This window comes from Typopeltis vanoorti, chromosome 25 (genome assembly GCF_054136105.1).
Source record: "Typopeltis vanoorti isolate ZY-2024b chromosome 25, IOZ_Tvanoo_1.0, whole genome shotgun sequence".
Classification (NCBI taxonomy): Eukaryota; Metazoa; Arthropoda; class Arachnida; order Uropygi; family Thelyphonidae; genus Typopeltis; species Typopeltis vanoorti.
In genome coordinates this window covers 31,768,813-31,790,410 of record NC_143573.1, presented here as the reverse complement: position 1 = coordinate 31,790,410, position 21,598 = coordinate 31,768,813, and the positions used below count along the sequence as shown (strand labels likewise).

Below are 21,598 nucleotides of genomic sequence, written 5' to 3'. Positions count from 1 at the left end.
CCTACGATGGCAGAATTGTCATTAAAGAAGTGATAGCATTTTCACATTTGATTATTCAAGTTGTGAAATCGGATTTACTTATCTAAAACCAGTGGCATAATTAATGGTTTTAGATTGACATGCATCTGCTGTATGCAGAATTTATCGTTATTGCATAGTTTAGTTCTTTCAGGGTGACTGCAGTGTTTATTGAACTGTAAATCAGTATCAGTAGTGGTTCAAATTAGGCATTCATGTTTACTCTGGTTCCATTATTTGTGAAGACTGAAGACAACTTCCAAATCCTTTTATCTATGGTCTTACACCTTCACGAGTTTTATCTGAGTAGCCACACTTTTCAGCGGGTTTCATTTTTCCCATACAGAGAAGAGAAGAAAAGAATATTATGTGGTCAGGGATGTTCAAACCAAACACTTAAGTTTGGAGTGCTGTGATGATCTGTTTGACATCAATTGTTTCTAATCTCCCGAACAGAGTTTGCCTTAAAGTCGGCTGGTGTTTTCTTTCAGAAGTCCAGAAAATGGTTCTGAAAATTTTGGATGCAGTGTTCCCATTAAAAGTTTGAAAAATAATTTAAAAAAATATTTTTCTAAGTTCACTCGTAAGGAAGGATTTGGAGTAGAACGCTCGGCATTCTGATATATTTTGACCTGTCCAGTTCAAAATCTAGTGAGTAGGTATGCGCACTTTTATATCACCCTGGTGCAGAATATTCATCCATTGAATAAACGAAAGATAACACAGTTGTTTTTCGAGATCCCACATTAGACCTCCATGATGTATAACGTTTTCGTTGTAACCCCCCCCCCTTCTCCACTGATACCTTGGAACTTTTCTCCAAGTTCCATTTTAGATCCTTCATCAAACCACTGTTCTATTAGTTTCACCACTTTCTAAACCCTGTATCATTAATCACATCCGCGCGGTTAGCCTAGTGGGTATGCGCTTCGCAACCATATGCCTGGGGAAGGAGTGTCCTAGGTTCGATTCCCGTCGGTGACGTGAGGAGCTTAAGGATCTTCCTCAGCCATAGCCAAGTTAGCCGTTCTTGGGCGTGGACAGCAGGGTTCCCCCCCCCCCCAGTTTATCTGGGGGGGTTTCATCCCGCAAGCAGACAGACAGGCCCCGTGAACACACACGGATACAGTCAGGAATACTTAAGACAATCCCTCCAGCCATAGGTCTGAATTGTCAGCTATGCCGGTCCCTCCCCGTAAAAGAGGCTCACGGCTGTTGAATTACTATAGAAATGAATGAATGAATTAATTAATCGCACTGTAGTGCGATAGTTCTACAATCCGAAGATGATTAATTTGATATGCCAGAACGAAATGTTCATGACAGAGCTCATCATTAGCGGTTTCAATAAACTCTTGAACCCTAAGAGCTCTGTACCTATAAGTATACTTCGTAAGTTACATTGCTTGTGGTCTCCTTGCCGTTTGCCTGATTGTGAAATGAAAAACAGAGTTTTCAGGACGAATGGTCCTGAGTTTGTGTGATGGGATCTCTACATGTTTAAGTGCGTTCTGTTTCCAATTCGAATCGTTTGTTACGCACTTTATTTGATGCAGTGGTAATAAAAAAAATCTCTAAGGCATCTTTATGTTTATTTTACACGCTAGAAAATAGAGGATGCAAGCTTGGATGCACTGTGGAAGCGAACTGCAAAGGTCGCTCGTGCTTGTCCAGGTGTGAAGATAACACGTCAACCGATGACCCTAGTTCTCTTCCCGTTTGCAATACAACTTTCTACATATCCGTATTATCGCTAGCACCTGCTGTCTCATAACAAGACGCTTTTGAAATGGGCACGTGAATGAAGCTGGAATCATTAATAATGAAAGTCATGTATAGAACAAACAGTAGGTCCTATCGATTCTTCCTAGTTGCACAATAACCAGCAAGTATTTCCATGTTGGTAGCAAACACAGTGTAGCTGTTTTATACTTTCTTTTAGCAAATACATTTTGCATGCAATACTACCCCCCCCCCCCCCCACTGCATTAGATAAAATTCAGGTGTATATGGTAATTTTTTGCTACGGCATCGCTGCAGTTAGATATTTGCGTTAAACTACATTTACTATCACTCTTCATGGTAAGTTTAGTTTACTCTTTTCTCTACTTGTGCGCTACCAGTTTTATGCTACATATACGAGCTCATAAAAGACGCAAAGAGATTAACATGGACTTCGTAAAATAGGGTACAGAGAGAGAGACTGAATATTTAATGCCTAAATTTCCTATAATGCTGTAGACTGGTAAAAACTCCGCCCAGTATGAATAATGCTGGAAAATCAATACAAAATATCAAATGCACGCCCAGGCACCATTTCCAACAATAGTTCAGTTTGTATTGAATAGGCATTCTCTAAACAAGGAAACCTGTACAAAAAGGGATTCCCACACATTAACAGACCGGTCTGCTGCTGCTGGCTGTTATAGGATTAGTCATTTCATAAACAGTTAAGAAACATTTCCTTCCAAGTTACAGGAATATGGTGCAATTCTGTGTTCAATTATATTGTCATATTCTCCTCGCAGGGACGCTTGCAAGCTCGTTCGTGTGAGTTGCACGAAATTTGATTCTCATGATGCATTTTTTTTTTCTCGGCTAATTTTTTTCATCTTATTTTTATACTTCGGAACTTTTGGAAAGAAGCATGAAATGATTTTTTTTATAACATACATCTGTAACGAAAAAAAACGTTGATTTTTTTTTTCCCTTAAAAAATTCATCAGAACGCTGAGTTAAAACATTTTGCTCCTGGCTAAAGTGGGAATGATTGACAGACGTTCTCTGAATGGAAATAATTGGTAGGTCTATATCTGTCGCTCGATTGTTTATGATTTTAATTTTTAATGGCCACCATACCATGTTCCCATTTCGAAAATTTCTTTTGAAGGGATTACGCACTACATAAACCAACACAAATAATGCGCTTACAGAGTAATAGAAATGTTTATTAATTGGCGTGGGATGTTAACATTTTGTTAATTTAGCTGTGGTGATTCATGTGTCAGTCTCTTTTCGGGCATTACATTTCAGTAACTGGAATTTAGATCAGGTGTCAGCAATCTTTCAAGAAATTAATTTTTTCTAAAATAAAAATTTCTTAAGTATTTTTATTTAGAAAATTTTCTAAATAAAAACATTCTTGATTTATTACTAAAAATGTTTGTTCTGAAAAAATCAAAAATACAGTTTTCGGGTATTAGACCAGTGACGGCCAGTGAAAATTTTAAGTGGGGGTGCTGCATATACAAAAAAAAAAAAAAAATAAAATAAATAAATGTACATATTAAAAATTGCTTTATTAAAAATATTTCATCCTCGCCACGAACGAACACCAATAATAAAAGTTTCGTATCAATGACAAACGCAAACGAATATCGGCGTTAGATGGCAGTGCATTTGTTTCGTAATCTAAAGCGTTAATCGAACAATTCCAATTATTAACTGTTCGATCAATGTGAAAACATAAGCTGTAACCTTTAACATGTTGTAGCATTTATATAATGTTGTAAGCATTGTTATTATTTATGAACACAAACAAAATTTAATTTTTTCATTTTTTCCTTCGGAGAGCTGCAGTGTCGCAGTGCTTATGTACGGGCCGTCACTGTATTAGACATAATTAACTTACTGATTTCTTATAAATGCATCTGAAGTCTTAGTAGACATCTTGAAAAGGTTGCGATATTTGAATAATCACCTTGTCTTATAATACGATACGATCTTTCTTGGTAAGAATAAAAAAAACTTGTAGGAACATAAGTCCAATAATTTTTTCTCTCAGTATAGTTTTAACGTTCTAGATATTTCGATTATTTCTCAGTTGTTAGATTTTCTATGCTCAAAATATCCAAATAGTGAAGTTGTCTCCCTAAAACTTCAGCCACCAAAACTTAAACTAGCTTCCCATCTTCGGTTTCACTGATCCAGCTAGAAGAAATGCCGATATATTTGGGTCGGGAATGATCTAACACAAATTCTCCATCTACCTACTAGAATACTAGATAATTCTCTCAACAGTTTTTTTACCTTTCTTAACCAGTTTTTTTTTTTTTTTTTTCCCTTCTCACTAATCGTGTAAGTTCTTCTTTTGGCAACTCAGACTGAACAGCTGGACAATTTATTTAGCTTCAAATTTACCGGGCAAATTCTCATCCTCTTAACTTCATCTACCTTTTCTGTTATTTGGAAATGCTTTGCCATATATATATATATATATATATATATATATATATATATATATATATATATATATATATTAAAGATACCAAGCAATTTTATAAACTTGGTTTTAATCCTTTTTTCCAAGTAAGCAAACAAGCAGGTAAGTCAAGTTTACGCGATAAGTATTTTCAGGTCTGAAACAACTCGTGGTAAAGGTGGAGTAGGCTCTGATCACTTTCCTTAGTATTTCTACATCTTTTTCTCATCCTGAGATTGTTATTTAATAAGGTCGAAGCATCCTGTGGCAACTTGTATAGGTAAAATTTATAAGTTCTGCATTACTTCAACCTTGGCGTCTCAGGGTCTGGCTCCCACTGATGAGACCTCAATAAAGGTTGAATTCCCTTAATCCATAGCATCATACATGTCCGCAAGGAGATGTATTTTGCATTATGGGCAGTGGCGTAGCTAGAGCTGTTGCCGCCCCTCTCAGTACACACCAAAATACTACAAAAAGTCAAAATGACTTATAGGGAAATAAATTAAAACACTGTTTACTTTTGAAGTAAAACTATAATTTCAACATTCTAAAATGTTTTTCTTGCTTTTCTGTTAGAAAAATCGTCGATGACATTGGCGAAATCTATTTCATAGTAATGTAGGTAATTCTTAATCAAATTTTATTTAAAAAACTCCTCTCACAACTAGCAACACTTATAGCAATTGTGAGGAAAATTCGCAGTAGTATTACAATATTTGGAAATGAGTTCTCGAGACTGTATTTTAGGATTAATTGCAAAAGTTCAAAAAGATTAAGTGCCGCCCGGGACGGACCGCCCCCCCCCTTGTTACGCCACTGATTATGAGGGATACTAAAGAAAGTGATCAGAGCTTACTCCGCCTTTACCACGAGTTGCCTCAGACCTGAAAATACTTCTCGCGCAAACTTACCTGCTTGTTTGCTTACATGGCAAAAAGGATTAAAACCAAGTATAAAATTGCTTGGTATCTTTAACGTATAGTATACCCAAGGTAAAAAACTCTCTCTATATATATATATATAATGGAATTATATAATTGTCCATTACTCTTTTATTCCTTATTCTGCAACAGATTATGTTCATATAAACATAATGATTGATATGAAAGGACGGTTAATCCCGTTTCTATGTCTGAATTGAATGTATTCTCTGGGCAATTTGGCTACTTTGAGGCATTAAAAAAAATTCCGAGTAAAAATCCTTCTGTCTCCATATGAGACCGGCGGTCAGCTTAACTTCAATTGACAACCTCTATAAAGGTACTCCGCTTCCTAGATGGAAAACCCTAGTTCTCTGTTTTGAACTGTTTATTATTAATGACCTTAAAACTGTGAATGCATAGAATGTTAATGTTCCGTTAGTATGATTGACCTTCTATTTTCAAGAACATTTTAAATAAACATTTCGGAGATATTTCTTTTAAAAGCGCATGATTGCAAAAGGAAGTAAACAAAAACCTTATTACTAATAAATTTTTTCTGCTAGTTTTTTTTTTTTTTTTTTTTACGGGGAATCTCAATTTTGTGATTTGATCTACAGTTAGACAATTAATATTGCCGAATAATAGGGCTATATTAACGGAAACTATATATAATGTCCATTGCCCACTATCTAGTCAGCATATCTCAATGTGACGAAATGCTTCTTTGGACCTGTTACAGACGTGAAAATCGCGAATCTTCAGTGGAAAGTAGCCCAGTTGTTTCCTGTACCCTCCCTGCATTACTTAGTTTCTCAGAATGAAAATGTAACGTTGGAATGCACAGAAATATCATTTAACCTTGAAACGTTTCAAGAGCTGATACCCAAGAAAAAAGTTGCAAATTTTAATTTCGACACTCACACGCGTTATTGGTTCTGGATTTTTTTTTTTTTTTTTAATTATCGAAGTAAACTACAAATTATGTATGCAATTTTGGATTAAAAACTAGACTGTACAAAGTTATGAAAAAACAAAGCCATTTGAAAATACAAATAGACAATCTCTTAACTGTTTTCAGGGATATAATTTTAAACTATATCCTTGTACCTGTCCTGTCCTTGCAACTAAATGGGTCAATGCTCTTCTAGGCAAGAGATTAAGGTGTAGGCCAAAGTACACGGGCGATAGTAATTTTTACAAGATATCTCATATCTGAGAAATAGTTGTAAGACATCGTCATTTTGTTACAATATCACTTTTTTATTTATCTGCACATTATTTGCAATGTATACCCGAGATAGTCTCTAAATGTGATTAATTTGAAATGAATCAATATTGAAGGCTGTTGCGCCTAAATACGTTTGATGTTTTCAGCATGTATTAGCTTTTGTTGTGCTGTTTCATTGAATGATATATGAAAGAACTGCATGAAAGCTAACACTGATATCGTATTTGGGAACTTCAGATATTGATTTTATACTAACTTGCAATGATGGTCACATTATTGTTAAATATTAATACCGTGCTTACAGCAGGTAATGAAAAGAGTAAAGTTAATATATTCTTCGAATTAAAGAACTGTAACAGTTTTGTATGCCAAAACGGCATTTTTGGAGGGTATTCAGCTGCTTTCAAAGCATGATATTAATCTTAATTGAAAGCTATTCTACAAAGGGTGCACGTACAAACCAGCTCAATCCCCTCTTTTATAGCATGAATTATAGATAGGGTATTTTGAAGATTTCGCTGGACAGAACCCTCAGTAAGCAAGAATATTTGTAATGTTATGGTACTTTAAAAGAAAAAAAAACTTTATCAACTGAAAAGAAATGTTTTTCGAAAATATATTAGCAAAAAATATATCTTTAAACAAACATGACGTCATGGGCCTTATCTTGAGTTTCTGGAGGTGGTTATATATAATAAGAATAGCAGGTGCGCTCATCATATTAAGAATAAATAAATAAATAGTTTGCTATTTCTTCATTTTTGTGATACACGGAATGGTTATAGGTACAATTTTTTCTCATAAAGTTTCATTTGAGACAACAGTCGGAGACCATAATAGGTTCCGCTTACTTCAACGTTATACTTTGAAGTAAGCGGAACCTCTTAACATAGAGATATTGTTTTTAATTAACAAAAAAGGGTTAATTTTAGGACTAGTTGCATAAAAAAAAATCTGCAAATGAAGTGACAGTTCTTTTTCTTTGATTACAAAACCTAAGTTCATCTGGATGTTTTGCTATACATATGTATGTCATTTGAAGCTGTTCTGTATGCAGAGAAAAATCTCAGTGTTGTTTATTACTTTCGTTAACCTCGTAACATGAGTCAGCATACTACTAAGCAATTTTATGAGAAGGAAAATGCGTTAAGTGCGTGCAGTATGAAAGCAGTAATTCAGAAGGCTGAAGTCACCTGATAATAAACTTGAGTCAGGGCCCATCAGGAAGATAGCCTTCGTGCTAATTTACTCTTTCCCATGGAATCTGAAGAATATCAATGTTCGTGTGTGTGTGTGTGTGTGTGTGTGTGTGTGTGTATATATATATATATATGACTGTATCTGTGAAAAATATATTTATAATTTGTTCTGGAAATTTTGAATCGAATCTCAGTATTGAAGCGCTACTTTGAATGTATCTGCGCGACGGATTTGGCAATGCCTGCTGTATAATATACGTCAGTAGTTGCGTGTAGTCTTGTATGCGTGTGGGATGTGTGCTCGCATCCCACACGCATACAGACTCTGAGCTTTGCTAATTACAAAGCCTAGGAGCGCTGCTCTATATGTGCTGATAACTTAATGCGAGTATCTTCAACTTGTATCTGTTTTGTGTGATCCATGATTATATTTGTAATGTCAAATTAAGATACTGATAAATATTGCACTAAATCATGTCTGAGAGCTGTGTCATCTTTATAATTAAAAAAAAAGCTTGCTTTTAAAACATACTATTATATCATTCAAAATTAGCTTAACGGATGTGTTTCGAAAATAAATTGCATTCAGTGTGTGTGTGTGTTTAATTATTATTCTAAGGCTTGCAAACTCTCATTTTACACTTCCCGCAATCGACTGTGGCGCCATCTCCCGTGATTTTTGCGAATAGCCCTTTTAAAAATGGAGACGTAGATAAATTATGGTTAATAAATAAATAAATTGTTGAAAAACCTGAACCTGTATTCATACATCTCAAATCATGCAATATTACTGTAATACTCTATTGTCATGCTTTACCTTTTCCAAAGTTCAGAATGTTCAATTAGTGGATTTATTGTAGAGCAATTATATTGAAGCGGAACTAGCTATTGTTGCTCTTCGAGAAAAGTGTACTAAATGTATTCCTTTTCCCCTCATTTCCACACACATAAATACACGCTACCAACATTTATAGACAATGCAAGGACATTTATTAATTATGGTACACGGATGCCATTATCAGAAAATGCCTTCTGAATTCTGCCACTACTTATACTATTCTCTCGTTCATATATAATATTCTTGTTCAGTGGGGAAAATCGCAGTACTATTCTCACTGAGTCGTGTGATAATTTTTTATTAAAGTCGAGAACTGTTGATCATACCAAAATAAGAGCTAATTAATTCAAACTTAAAAGTGTTTATTCTGCAGAATGAAATCCAGAATGAAATCTAATCTTGGGTTTAGAGTTTGTCTTCTAAGAAGACATGAGTCAGTACACCATTGAGAAATTTAATGGAAAAAAGCTGGCAAATTGCGAGCTATACCAAGCCTATCCTTCAGAGATTGTTCCACATGACCAAAGATCAAAACAGTTTATTTTTCAAAAAATGAAATAGTGGTAATTTTGCTATTTTTAAACAGGTAAGCATAAAAACAATTTTAAATGTTACCCATATGCTATCATGAAATCTCACTTAATGCAGATTGCTAATAACAACAAGCTTTGCTTATTTCACCATTGACTCGCTGTTGATTTCCTCCCATGATTCTGTTCTTATTCCAAAAAAAAATTAACTTGTAAAAATATTTTCCTAGTATCGAAATATGCTGCCAATTATTACTTTTCTTCATTCTTTAATACTGAACTATAAGTACATATTGTTTTTCCATTTCATTTTCAATAGGATAAAATGCCCGTCATGTCAGCTAGATTGGTGTTTCCAGTGTCATGCACCATGGCACGAACTAATGACGTGCAAACAGTTTCGCAAAGGTGACAGATTACTAAGAATTTGGGCCAAGGAGAGAAGCTATGGACAACTAAATGCTCAGAGGTGTCCGAAATGCAAGGTAAGTTCTTAGACAACATTCAAAAGTTTTGGGTTGTTAAGGGATCAAGATCCGGTGCATCGCTGTTAATGTTCAATGAAAGGTCAGCAAAATTTAAAAATACAAATTTAAGTCATGAAATTTGTATTTTTACAAATTTCATGACTAACTGGTTAGTCATGAAATACCAGTTAGTGTTCATATTGTGAAAAGATGTTTCGGATGACGAGCATATTACGTCATCGAAGCAGCAATGCTACAAGAGAAACAGCTCATTGAGCAACAGTGTTATTTATCACGAAACAAGCTCTTCTGTAATATGTAAAACGTTAAAAATAATCAATGTTTGAGAGGTAGCAAATTTCGTGGCCGTCAGTTTGTTTTAATAACAGGAAAAAAAGTGCGAAAAGTGTTAATGTTTGTCTCTACATAATTAAGCTTTTATAATTCTTTAAAATCAGATATGAAATAGAATTCAATATTCTATTTTTGTATAAAACTTTTTTTTAGCTCGCCGTATTCACGTACTATGTCACGTTTTACCGTAAATTTTTAATGCATCATAAGATGCGCAGTGGACATCTTAAAATGATCAAAAAAAGAACCAACTCACAATGTTCGTTTCAAATATATTCAGATCGCCAACGCGACCTGAGAGCTTTGAGCGATCTAAAAATTAAATCAGTGTCTAAATGACCAAACTGTTGATATTTTTGGTAATTAGCTGAGTTGGAACCAGACACTATATATGGCAAATGCATAAATTGGGATTTAATTACTGATATGGCGTGGTACTGAAGGTTAAAACTATTCTTAAGAGAAAGCTCTCTCTCTCTGATTGATAATATCTTGTAGCTGATCCAGTTATGATCCATTTGGACTATTCTTATTTTCTTAGGTAATACTCATTTATATGCTTAGTTTGTTACATATTTACATAAAAACAACAAATATGGAAGAATCAGAAACAATTTAAAAAATTAATAAGGCTACCGTGTGTAGCCTTCCTGTACCATGATCACTGCAATTGATAAGGCTTTCTTAAGAATCCCAAATACTGCATTTTATTAAAAATCCATTTGCTATAACGAGGTAATTATATGCATACGGATAGACAAGTGTTCGAAGTTAATAGGTAGTTGTTTTGCAGAGTACAGCTAAAAATCGGTCTTATATATTGCTAAAGAAATATATATATAAAACGAATATATATATATATATATATTATATATATATATATTAAACGAATTCCCGATGTAAATAAAGAGGAAATAATTTAGTTATATACTCCAGGACAAGATGATCCGGTTTGGTAGTCTCCGTTATGTCTGCCATTCAAACCTTAAATTCATTATTTAGTTTGACATAAAATTTGAATGAAATATATTTCGTAATTGCTCTTCAAACGCTATAAGTTTAATATTAAAAACCTTTTTTTTTCTAAATTTCATTTATTGATTGACACAGTACCCTTTTTAAGGACACTGTCATGTTTACGTACCATTATTTATAAAAAATAATCTTGATTCATTGATTTATTGGAATCCCACACGCAGAAGTAGTTAACTATGATTATAGAAATACATGTAAACACTTCCATGAGACCACTGTGATGTTTCTGTGGCCTTAATAAATGTTATATCCAGCCGATTTTTCAGGTTAACCGGTTTACTCTATCTAAAAAATAAATAAATAATAATTCGGCCTTGATTATTATAAAAGACTTAAGAGATTTTATTTTTCATTGGTCCGTCCACCTAGATAGCATCATTATTCCAATGTTACTCAAGCACTTCTACTCTTTCACCACCAACGGTGAACTTAACACGGAGAAAGCATTTGTTTGCCTTTTTGTTTTTTGTCCTTTCATAATCACTGAATATTTTTGCACAGGATTTTAAATCCAGATTATAGACTATTCCATCTCTTCTCGCAAAAGGGAGGAAATAATTTGGATCGATTTCGATAATATTAATATTTTTATTTAAATTTATCTATTTAAAATTTACTTAAATTTATTAATATTGTAAGGATAATATTATTTCTCCAGGTATATGCATACTTGGATAAATAAACATAAATAGAATAGTCTGGGAGAGGTACCTTCCTGAATATTCTCACGAGCACAAAGTACTACTGTTTCAATTTCTCTTGACCTACTTTTAACGGTAAATGGCACTGCTTGTGTACTAGTCTGATATGGTCACTTTTCAGTGATTCATTATTTTTTCATCATATTCATGCAAGTGAAGCATAAATAAGTCAATGAGCAAGTCAAAAGTTTTTATTTTCTTTTCATATTTGATCTAACTAATTTAAATAGGAACTTTTTTCTTACGTTGATTTTTTTTTTTCAGAGTAGAACCTATTCTTTTTTACTTGTTTATATATAAATTAAAAAAAAAGCACTGTTTCAATATTACGCATTGTCTGGTATTTATTTTAGTGTGTGTGTGTGTCCTCAGGCTGATTTGTCTATAGCGAAAACCCGAATTTCGAGAACAAATATAATCAAAATTTACTCGTCTTGAGTCTTCATTTTCTTCTTGTGCCTTATCCCATCTATTTGGGAATCGGCTTTTTGACATGATGCGATTTTACGCGCGCGATCCCAGCCGAAGCAGAGCCTGGCGTTGAGTGTGTGTGTGGGGGGGTAAATTTTGTCTATAGAAATGTGTTCATGGGACCGGTTTGCCTGATTTGAGGAACGAAAAACCCGAATTTCCAGGAGGAAAAAACTCAGCGCCCTCGTATGAGACCGATTAACTCACCTTTAGTCGAAATAGATCAGATAAAGATTGTTTACGCCCGCGAGTCTATTTCAATTCGCCCCTTTGCTGATATACTCGTATGTACATCAGCACACTACATACACTATATAAGAGTTAAAATTTTCCAGTCGCCTCCGGAAGTTTTTAAAATTAGCAATTTTCGCCCTTGATACTAAAAAGGTTCCTCACCCCTGGTCTATACCTACTGAGCTACGGAGGTTCTAATCTACTCATCTTGAGTGGCTGAATATAATTCAAGTACTCATCTTGAGGTGACTACCACGAATTTTAAGTTTTCATTCTCGTTAAAAGTTCAGCTAAATTTTCGAAACCAGTCGATGCTTCCCATAAACCTCTTCATGTATTTAACTCGATTTTGTTGTTTTGAAGGATCTCGCCAGCTTTTAATTCTTTGTGATTAAATACCTTAATTCCCAATATTGGCCAGAGACTTCGAAGCACACACACACATTATTAAATGAGCTTAATTTTTCTCCTGAATAGTTAACATTTCTTTCCCCCTCCCTCCTTTTTTCACCGACGTAAGTCGAAAGAAAATTTCATTAGGCAGGCAAATAAATGTGAGGAAAAAAAAAAAAAAAAAAAATATATATATATATATATATATACACACGTGAAATGTGTATTTAATAAAACAAATCATTAAGACATTCAGTAATCAGTTGCTGGGCACTTTTTCTTTAACAACAAAATGCTAAAAGCTTTCATTAATTTCACTCTATTTTGGCAAATGTTTTTGGAATCTGGTATAAAGCGTTGATTATATGGAAGCACGGGATTCAGCAAATGAGTCGATTCCAACTACAACCGTAAGGTGCTCAATAAATAGCAGGCGAACAACGTTTCCTGTGCACACGCCAAGACAGAGCGAACAACATCTCTTGTGAACCTATAATTTCATTACTCAGCGACAGGCGTTACAGATGGGTATTTGCTCCCCACTTTATTGTTCTTATCTCATCTACTTAACGGAGCGCAAGATGATAAATTATCCGAAATCTGTAGTCGGTGCGAATAAACCGACTACGTCCAGAAAGTACAGTACCGTTCTACGCATTTGCCAAGAATATTATTTAAGAGACGAATATAACACACACACACACACACACACACACACACACACACACACACTACGGCTTTAATTAAGCTATCTGGCCTTTGAACTATTGTAGACAAGCTTGGCTTTTGGGAATCTTTGAGTTCATTTCATAATATCTAAGTACGTTCTTCGATAATGTATATCACATATCTTTGATAAAGAGTTGAGGGAAAATTTATGGTGACCTTTTAGCTTTTTAACGAGTACTCTATTTAAGCACAGCAGGGGATTTAGATTTTAAACTACTATGATATAAATCACGTAGATTGAAATGAATGTTAACAGAGAAATAGTGCTGTTCACCAAGTACGATAATGCTCTAACCCAGTTGCGGATTAAGCCGGCTTGAGGTCCCTGCGTTAATTTACAGGGCCCCTAAAATGTGTTTTTATATTTATTTCTAAACATTGCATTCGATTTTTCTTTATATCATCAGGCATAAAATTTATAAAAATTAAAATTTCAACAAGATGATAAACTATTTTAAGAAAAAATAAAAATATATTTGAGTTGGAGTAAAAAGTTAAATTTTTTTTCTAGCAAGTTCAAGTATTTTCGAAGTATCGATGTTATTTAATACTTGTTCCATACACAATAGCGCCTTTCTTCTGACATCGTACTTCTTAGATATTTTTTTTTTACCCTTTTTAAGACTGAGAAAGATCTTTCTTTTCCTCCGATGAATTAGAAATAGAAATAGTCAAAAAAAAAATTTTTTTTTTTTAATTTCTACATTTGGAAAAGTTGATTCTCAAGGCCCTCTTCGAGTTTGGGGCTCTGGCGGTTGCCATGTCCGACACTGACTCGATCCGCCTTTGCTCTAACCTACATTTGACTTATTTCTAATGAATTTACGTCGTTTCTTTTTTTAAATGAAACTCGATATAGCCGAAACGTGGATGCAGTTCTTGAATGAATTATTTTGTTTTACTGTTTTAATTCAGTGCTTACTTGAATTTTACTAGTGGAAGCGTTCATTTGTTAACATACAAAACCAGACAATTTAATTTGTTCCTGTTTTCATTTTATGATCCAAAATGATGTCATATGAAAATAATAATACTCGTAATAATTAGCGTAAAGATTAATGTAATCAGTAAAAAAAATTTTGTATATCAGTTGGTCAAAAAAAAAGTTAGTAATAGAAAAATATGCAGTCGGTTTCTCGCTGAGATTTTAGTGAAACAATCTGTCCCAGTATTTTAATTCACTTGGCCATCGCTGAGTCAGCTTTTTTCCTTGCTGTCGTTATGTGGTATTCTTCACTTCAGTGAGCCGTGCTTTCAGTTTGAGAAAACCCAATCTGGACTACGAATCGGTAGGACTTAAAAATTTCAGCTGAAAGAAAAAAATTACGCCTTTGGCCTTTTTTTTTTGATATTTTTAAAGTGTAGTTCTTTCATTAACTGCACTTCAAAATTGGCAGAATGTGTCCTGTTGAATATCTCTGTCGAACAAATATAGTAGGATAGTAGATCAATAATATTCTACTTAGAACCGGAATTTACAGGAGATCGAATATGGATCCTAATGATTTTTGTAATAAAAGTAATCCAGTGATTCTTTGCAATTCATGGCTGAGTTGCTAATTATGATTCGATATTGATAATTATTAATTCGATATTTATTTACCGAGTGTTATCGAAGACAACATCAATGGCGTACACATCCAATTTTTCAATATCACTTTTAATGATTGTTATAATTTGAAGATGCGATTGTGGATTTACCCTTTCCGATCTTACCTCTGTTATTCTCATAATCGATTGAAAACAATTTGAGATCGAATTCTTCAAGTGCAAATTCAGAACAAACCGTATCAGAACTGGGTACAAAGTACTAGAAGTACAGTACTTAAAATACATTTTAGAGTACTTTTGCTGGGTCTGGACGTGTGTGCGCTCGCGCGCGTGCGTTTGTGTCATATTTAGTGTTCCATTCACACATTTCTCTATTTCTATTTGAAACTGCAGTGATATTTGGTATGGATGTATTTTATGTTTGCCAGGTAATTAGATTTTCAAGGCAGGAAGGTGCTGAGGGTGCAGGAAAGTGTGTGCGTGCGTGCGCGCGCGCACCAACGCCCGCACAAGCGCGCACACAGTCTAATTGGTTTCAGCATTCCTACCGAACAACTGTTAAAGGCTTCAGTGTTTCCACATTCGTTGCCATGACGACGTTACTTACTCCAACATATGCGTTCATCATAGCACGAAATGGGACAAAAATAGGTCGAAGATCAGTAGTATCACCTTCATTGGTTTTTAACACTGTTACTTGGTATGAACTCACGGAATTGTCAAGGTCATCCATCCTCAGTCGTTCAAACAGAATAGAACAGCACACTGAACTGTGAAACTGGTTAAATCCAACATGTCGTGTTAAACGTCATGCAATCTAGCTCGAAATTTGGAATTAGATTTTTTATATATTTTTTATATTTATATAAAATTGTAATTTCTTCTATCCCATCTACTAACGCAAGACGGATTTTTTCCCCCTTTTTACTTTCATTTGAAATAAAAAAAAAATAAAAAAAGCCATTGTATGGTATAGCAAACGACAGATTACATTCTCGACATTGATTTTAAATATGCCTTACAGTTATATGAGCCTTTCCATGATATTTAAAATAAATGGAAACAAAAAATCTGCTCGTAAAAATGGTCTTTACTGTATCATTTAGTAAATATCTCACTACAAAATATTTGCAATTTTTCTTGTTTATCTTAAGGTAATGGAACAAAATATAACTTTTTACTTTATTCTTCTAGACAGGTGACAGCAAAATGACTTTTATATGAAAGTAATCCTCGGCGTTGAATTAAAATCTGTATAAACTGTTTAAATTAATATCCCGAATTCTGAAAAAAAAATCTAATTTTTAGAGGCAAAAATACCTTTAAGGCAATTTTGAAGTGAATGATCACAGTTTTCAATCATAATAAGCTGACCTCGTGGCCTTAGTAGTTTGTTGCAATTCTTATAGACACCCAATCTGTGTGTGTGTGTGTGTGTGAGAGAGAGAGAGAGAGAATATGCTTCCATTTAATTCGTTAGGTGTTAAACGCTATGAGAAATTCTTATACTTTAATTATGCTGTTAGAGATTTTAATTAGAAAAAATAAAATAGCACTAATTATGATTTGATTGAAATTACCATGTAATTTCTTTATTAAAAAACGCAAATCAATGTATTATTTATTAATTCTTCGAGTGTGCTATTTCCTAATGGAGTTCAGCGACCACCTTTACAAATTTACTTCTGTCTTTAGTGGCCCTGATTAAGAGATCTGTGTTTAGTTTAGTCCAATTTTTTATATTGTCTAGCCATGCTATTTTTCTTCTTCCAGGTTTTCTCTTTCCGTTGATTTTACCTTCTAGCATTACCTGCAGAATGTTATTTTATGGTTTCTCATTAGCTGTCCTAAGTAGGCAGTTTTCTGATTTCACAATATTGACTAATTCTCCATTTTTATTTTTCTCGGTACCTCTTCATTCTTGATTTTTTCTGTCCATGGGATCCTGAGCATCCTTCTAAATATCCACATCTGAAAGGCTTCCAGTGTTTTGATTGTATTTGTCTTTTACCTTTAACGTTTTAACTACATATAGTAAATTTGACCATACGTAGCACTTCATAATTCATACTCGAATTTCACTGTTTAAGTTTGTTACATAAAGTGGGTTTCATGTTGATAAAGTTCTTCCTTCTAAGGCCTTGAGAAATAAAACTTCTGAGTAGGTGTTAAACGGAAGTGGAGATAGTACACATCCTTGTCTCACTCCTCTTTCAATTTTAATATTGCTTGTCTTGATGTAGTCCGTTAGGACAGTTGCAGTCTGCCCCCAGTAGAGGTTTTTAATGATTCTTAACATCCTTATCATCTAGGTCTAATTGTTCTAAGATGTTTATGAGTTTTTAATTTATTAATTAGAAGAATTAAACAAAAATATTAAATCGGCGAGGAAAGTAACTCGAAGATCTTGTTGATTCATCAACAAGATCTTCACTCATTACAATATTGATTCCAACTGGTATGTTTAAGGATTATCACGAATGAATCATCAATATCCTTTTGAGTTATATGTCCTTCATCTATTATTTTTTAAGTCTTGTTTCCTGTAATCAATAGATAATTATTTCTTTACTCACTTTCTCTTTATCACAAAGCTTTGCTTATATCATAATATTCGTTATTGTCCATGGCTAAAGGACTTCGGTCATATCTTTTTTTTTTTTTTTTCATTATTTGCAATGTGAACGAGTAATGTTTAATTTCAAAGAAAATTTGCTAGTTCGGTTCTAGAAGAGTCTACAGAATGCTTCAACAAAACCACATCACTCAAATTGGATGATGATATGGATGATGCAAATAAAACTATTTTTATGAAAAGCGAATTAACAAGGATGTAGAAAATGGGATTAATTTTTAATTAAAAATGTTTACTTTTTTTGTCGGTGAACATCAAATTATCGTTTGGTGTTTATTCTTTGCCTGAATTTTTAAATACATTATTACAGAAAACGGATGCTCACAGAGATAAATCGATTAAAGAAGGAAAGATTGTCTTGCAGCGCGCCTTTACTAATGTTTTTGTGTTCTCTGTTGCTACACAATAAGAATGTAAAGAGAAATTTATCATGAAGCGAGGCATAAAAACTTATATCTGCGACATTCCGAAAATTGTCTGTTATTGACAGTTTACTGTGCATCTGAGAAGTGAATGGAGTAATATAGTCTACCGAAAACTATTACCAGAAAATATCATTGAAAACTGTTGCAATGATAAGACACATCTTTCATACATTCGTTTTTAGTGCGAGAGGGGGAAAATATAGTATTTGAGAATACTGCATTCTGGGATTTTTTTCTATTAAAAAAAAAAAATAACGAGAATATTGCTGATGTTCACGTGACTACCCGAAAGCATCAGAATCAAAAGAAGTTCATCCATTAAGCGGGGTTAAAAGGAAAAATTCTGGAGCTAGGAAATTATTAACTAAAAAGCTGGTAGCCTAGGCAGAAAATAGCGATTTCTGGCTAGCTATATACTATAAAAGCAACGATAAGTGTTCTGAGATGCTTAAGACAATTAATTCTGATATTTAGAAATTATCTAGATCATTGGTTGCTCGGAAACGATTTTAATTTGAGATTGTTTGATTAAAAAGTTTAAGAATCTATATTGTACAATAATACTACCAATGCAGCTTATAAAAATGCCTTTGAAATACAGCTTATCGTTTTTTAAAAGAAACACGCATAAACTGTAATGATATATATGAATTATTTTTAAATAATGCATAAATATATTTGTGCAGGCTATATGACATAGAATGACAGAAAAAGTACTATTAAAACACAACACGAAATGTAATTGAATTTTCACCAGCGTGCATCTGTGTCTCTTTCATTACAGAGAGAGAGAGATCCTAAATAAAGCTCTAGAAATACGTGTAAGAACAAGCTGATACCGTGTTGCTTATCTCTGTTCATTAAAAATTCTATGCATAGTCAAATATAACCGATAAGCGCAGATAATTTTAACAATCTATATCAGGCGTGGCCAACTTCATTCTATACGAGGGCCAATTATATGATGGGTGGTAGCATCACGGGCCTCACACTTTTAAACAGAACTTAAATAAAAATAAACTCCACATTTTTTCAAGGCAATAGTTATGTATTGAATTACTATATTTGTTAAATCGTTTTACTGCTGGGAGAACAATATAAAATACTTGATTGATTTAAATATAAGTTGTTAAATTAAATTTGATTACGTATTTCGGTTTTTTTTTTACATATAACACAACTTAATGAGAACACTGTGGGCGTTCATGTGCGGCAACAAGTTCAAAGTCAATTTTCAAAATTTTCGAAAGTTGATTCCGTGTTGGGAATATAAATTGTTTCCGTCATCAGAAATAATGAATAACTAGTATATCAATCAGAAAATCTGGGGGCGAAACTAATAGCTAAATTGATAATACATATAATTTAATACAGTTTTTATCCTGCCGCGGGCCGCTCAAAATCACGTTGCCGGCCTGATGTGATCTATATTATACAATATGATCTATATTATACAATAATACTACCAATTTGTAATTCCCACTGTTCTTTGCACCCGCCGAATTGAGAAATCGGCGAGAAAAAAGCCCTTATAGAGGTTTGTCTTTTCTAGACAGGATTCAAATCTAAGTCACTAAAACATTTTATTCTGTTTGCTTTCAGTAAACATCAGCAATAGAAATATTTTCTCTCAAGACAATGTATATAAGTTAATTTCGCAAATAACAACCTTTTAAAGCGCATTTCAAAACTACATATGGCAATAGTTCACAACTTCTAAGTGATCGGGGTATTTATCAAGAAGCTGACTTAAGTGCAAAGCAGTAATTCTCTTTCTTTTTCTCTGAATAATGCTCAATATAGTAATCATTAATGGTAGCTGTTTTCACGCTTCGAAGCTCTAAACTCAAACATTAAATCCCTCTTTCACAAAGAGTTGCGCACACACGCTAGAAATAACCCGTTAGTACAGTTGCTTCTACCTGTACAGCTTGATTTTTTTTTTTTTTTCCCGTTATCGTCTTATTTAAGATTGTATTTCTACGCTATAAGATGTTGTTTATACTGTCATTTATTTTCCTACATTTATGAAAAATGATTATTACCAAAACACCTTTGCGATTTGGCGGGATGATGAAATGAATAAATTATCCGATTCTATTTCTAGCAAATTGCTATTTCGAAAACGGTTGGATTATTTATTATAATAATGGAGGCCGTTCAGTAACAAGTCACTACATCATTATGATACTGCTGTAATGACTATTTTGTTCATTATAGGAATATTCCAGTGTTGAATGTGCTTGGAATATACTAAGTACCAACCAGAGCGATGACAAATAGGATCATCAGTCCTATCTTTAGGCTTTCATAAATGTCTACATATTACTGCATGCAGTAGCGTACAACAATGAACTAAAACAACACAATAATACTGGATTACCAGTTTTTAGATTTATTGACTTGCTACTGATTTATTTACTTAGTACTCAAACCAATCAATTAGCATGCGCACCAATTGATCTAGTAATTAGGGGTGGGTGAAGAGATATTTCCATGATATTTCATTATTTGAAAGACAACGAATAAAGTATAATAAATCTTCAATATTATTTTATAATCAAAAAGCAAAACCGTATTTGCCTTTTCAAATGATCGATAATGTAAGAAAATACAACCTTTTGCATGAAAGTTGCCATGATATTTCATTATTTGAAAGACAACGAACTTTTCCCAAGAACTCATATGATCGCTTTTTATTAGTGCTTTTGAATTAAAGTTTTACTGGCCTGACATGTTTTATTTTAATAATTGTAGGCCTTTTATTCTCTTTTCTTCAAAATATGTTAAGGTTTTTTTAACCTAAAAAAAATTGTAAGAAAATACATTCCACACCTTTTCCTCACCTCATTCTATACACTCCCTCTTCTCACACGTCATATTCTCTAACGTCACTTGAAATATGACATATTTAAGGATAATCCTTTAGTTTATAATGGTAAAACTATTCTTGAATAATCGGTCTCTTCCATTCGTTTACAAGCCTTCATTTGTACTAAGGCGTGGGTAGACTGGGGAAAAACCAAGTGAGTAAGCGAGGAGATCAAATGAAATGGGAATGTAAACGCACCTAACTGCCATCTATTTTGTTTTGTTATAAACACTGAGTCACCTTACAAATAGTGATTCATTCTTAACAAGCAAAGGCAAGTAAATTTTTCTACTTCTTGAGTAATCACTTCGGTAAAAGAAAGACAAATCTGAATAGAACAGGTAAGAAGTGTATGCGATTGCATGATTAATTAATGGAAATTGTGGCTATCCGTGGTTGGCTCATTGCCTAAAAGCTGATACGTATCTAAAAATGCTCCCGACATCTAAAAGTGCTTATCGCTATCACCATGGCAACGAGCGCGTTTAAAGTCGAGTGACTCCATATTCTTGACTACCAATACCTGCGCACATCCTTCATACTAGGAAGCCACTCTACCGTAAAACTCGGTTGTGCATGCACATTGCAGAAAACATGCCGATGGATGACACAGGTTTTGTTAAAAGGGGTGATATCTGACATATCTTAACCGATGAATCAACCATCGAAGAAAATAAAAAATAAAATAAAATAATAGGAATTACGGTATTTCAGTTGTTTTAATGGAAGGGCATTCCTAAAGCATCGCTTACATCAATTTCATCAATTTCCTATTACTTACTGAAAACAGT

General features: G+C 33.7%; 1 protein-coding gene across 1 annotated transcript in view; it reads left to right on the top strand.

Annotated features, from left to right (window-relative positions):
- The window catches only part of LOC150092636 (E3 ubiquitin-protein ligase RNF217-like), a 192,964-nt gene that overhangs the window by 78,511 nt on the left and 92,855 nt on the right, over nucleotides 1–21,598 (top strand). Inside the window, exon 2 of the mRNA XM_090414493.1 lies at nucleotides 9,260–9,425. Coding sequence (XP_090270619.1) covers nucleotides 9,260–9,425 — 166 coding nt within the window. The remainder of the gene's footprint in view (nucleotides 1–9,259; nucleotides 9,426–21,598) is intronic.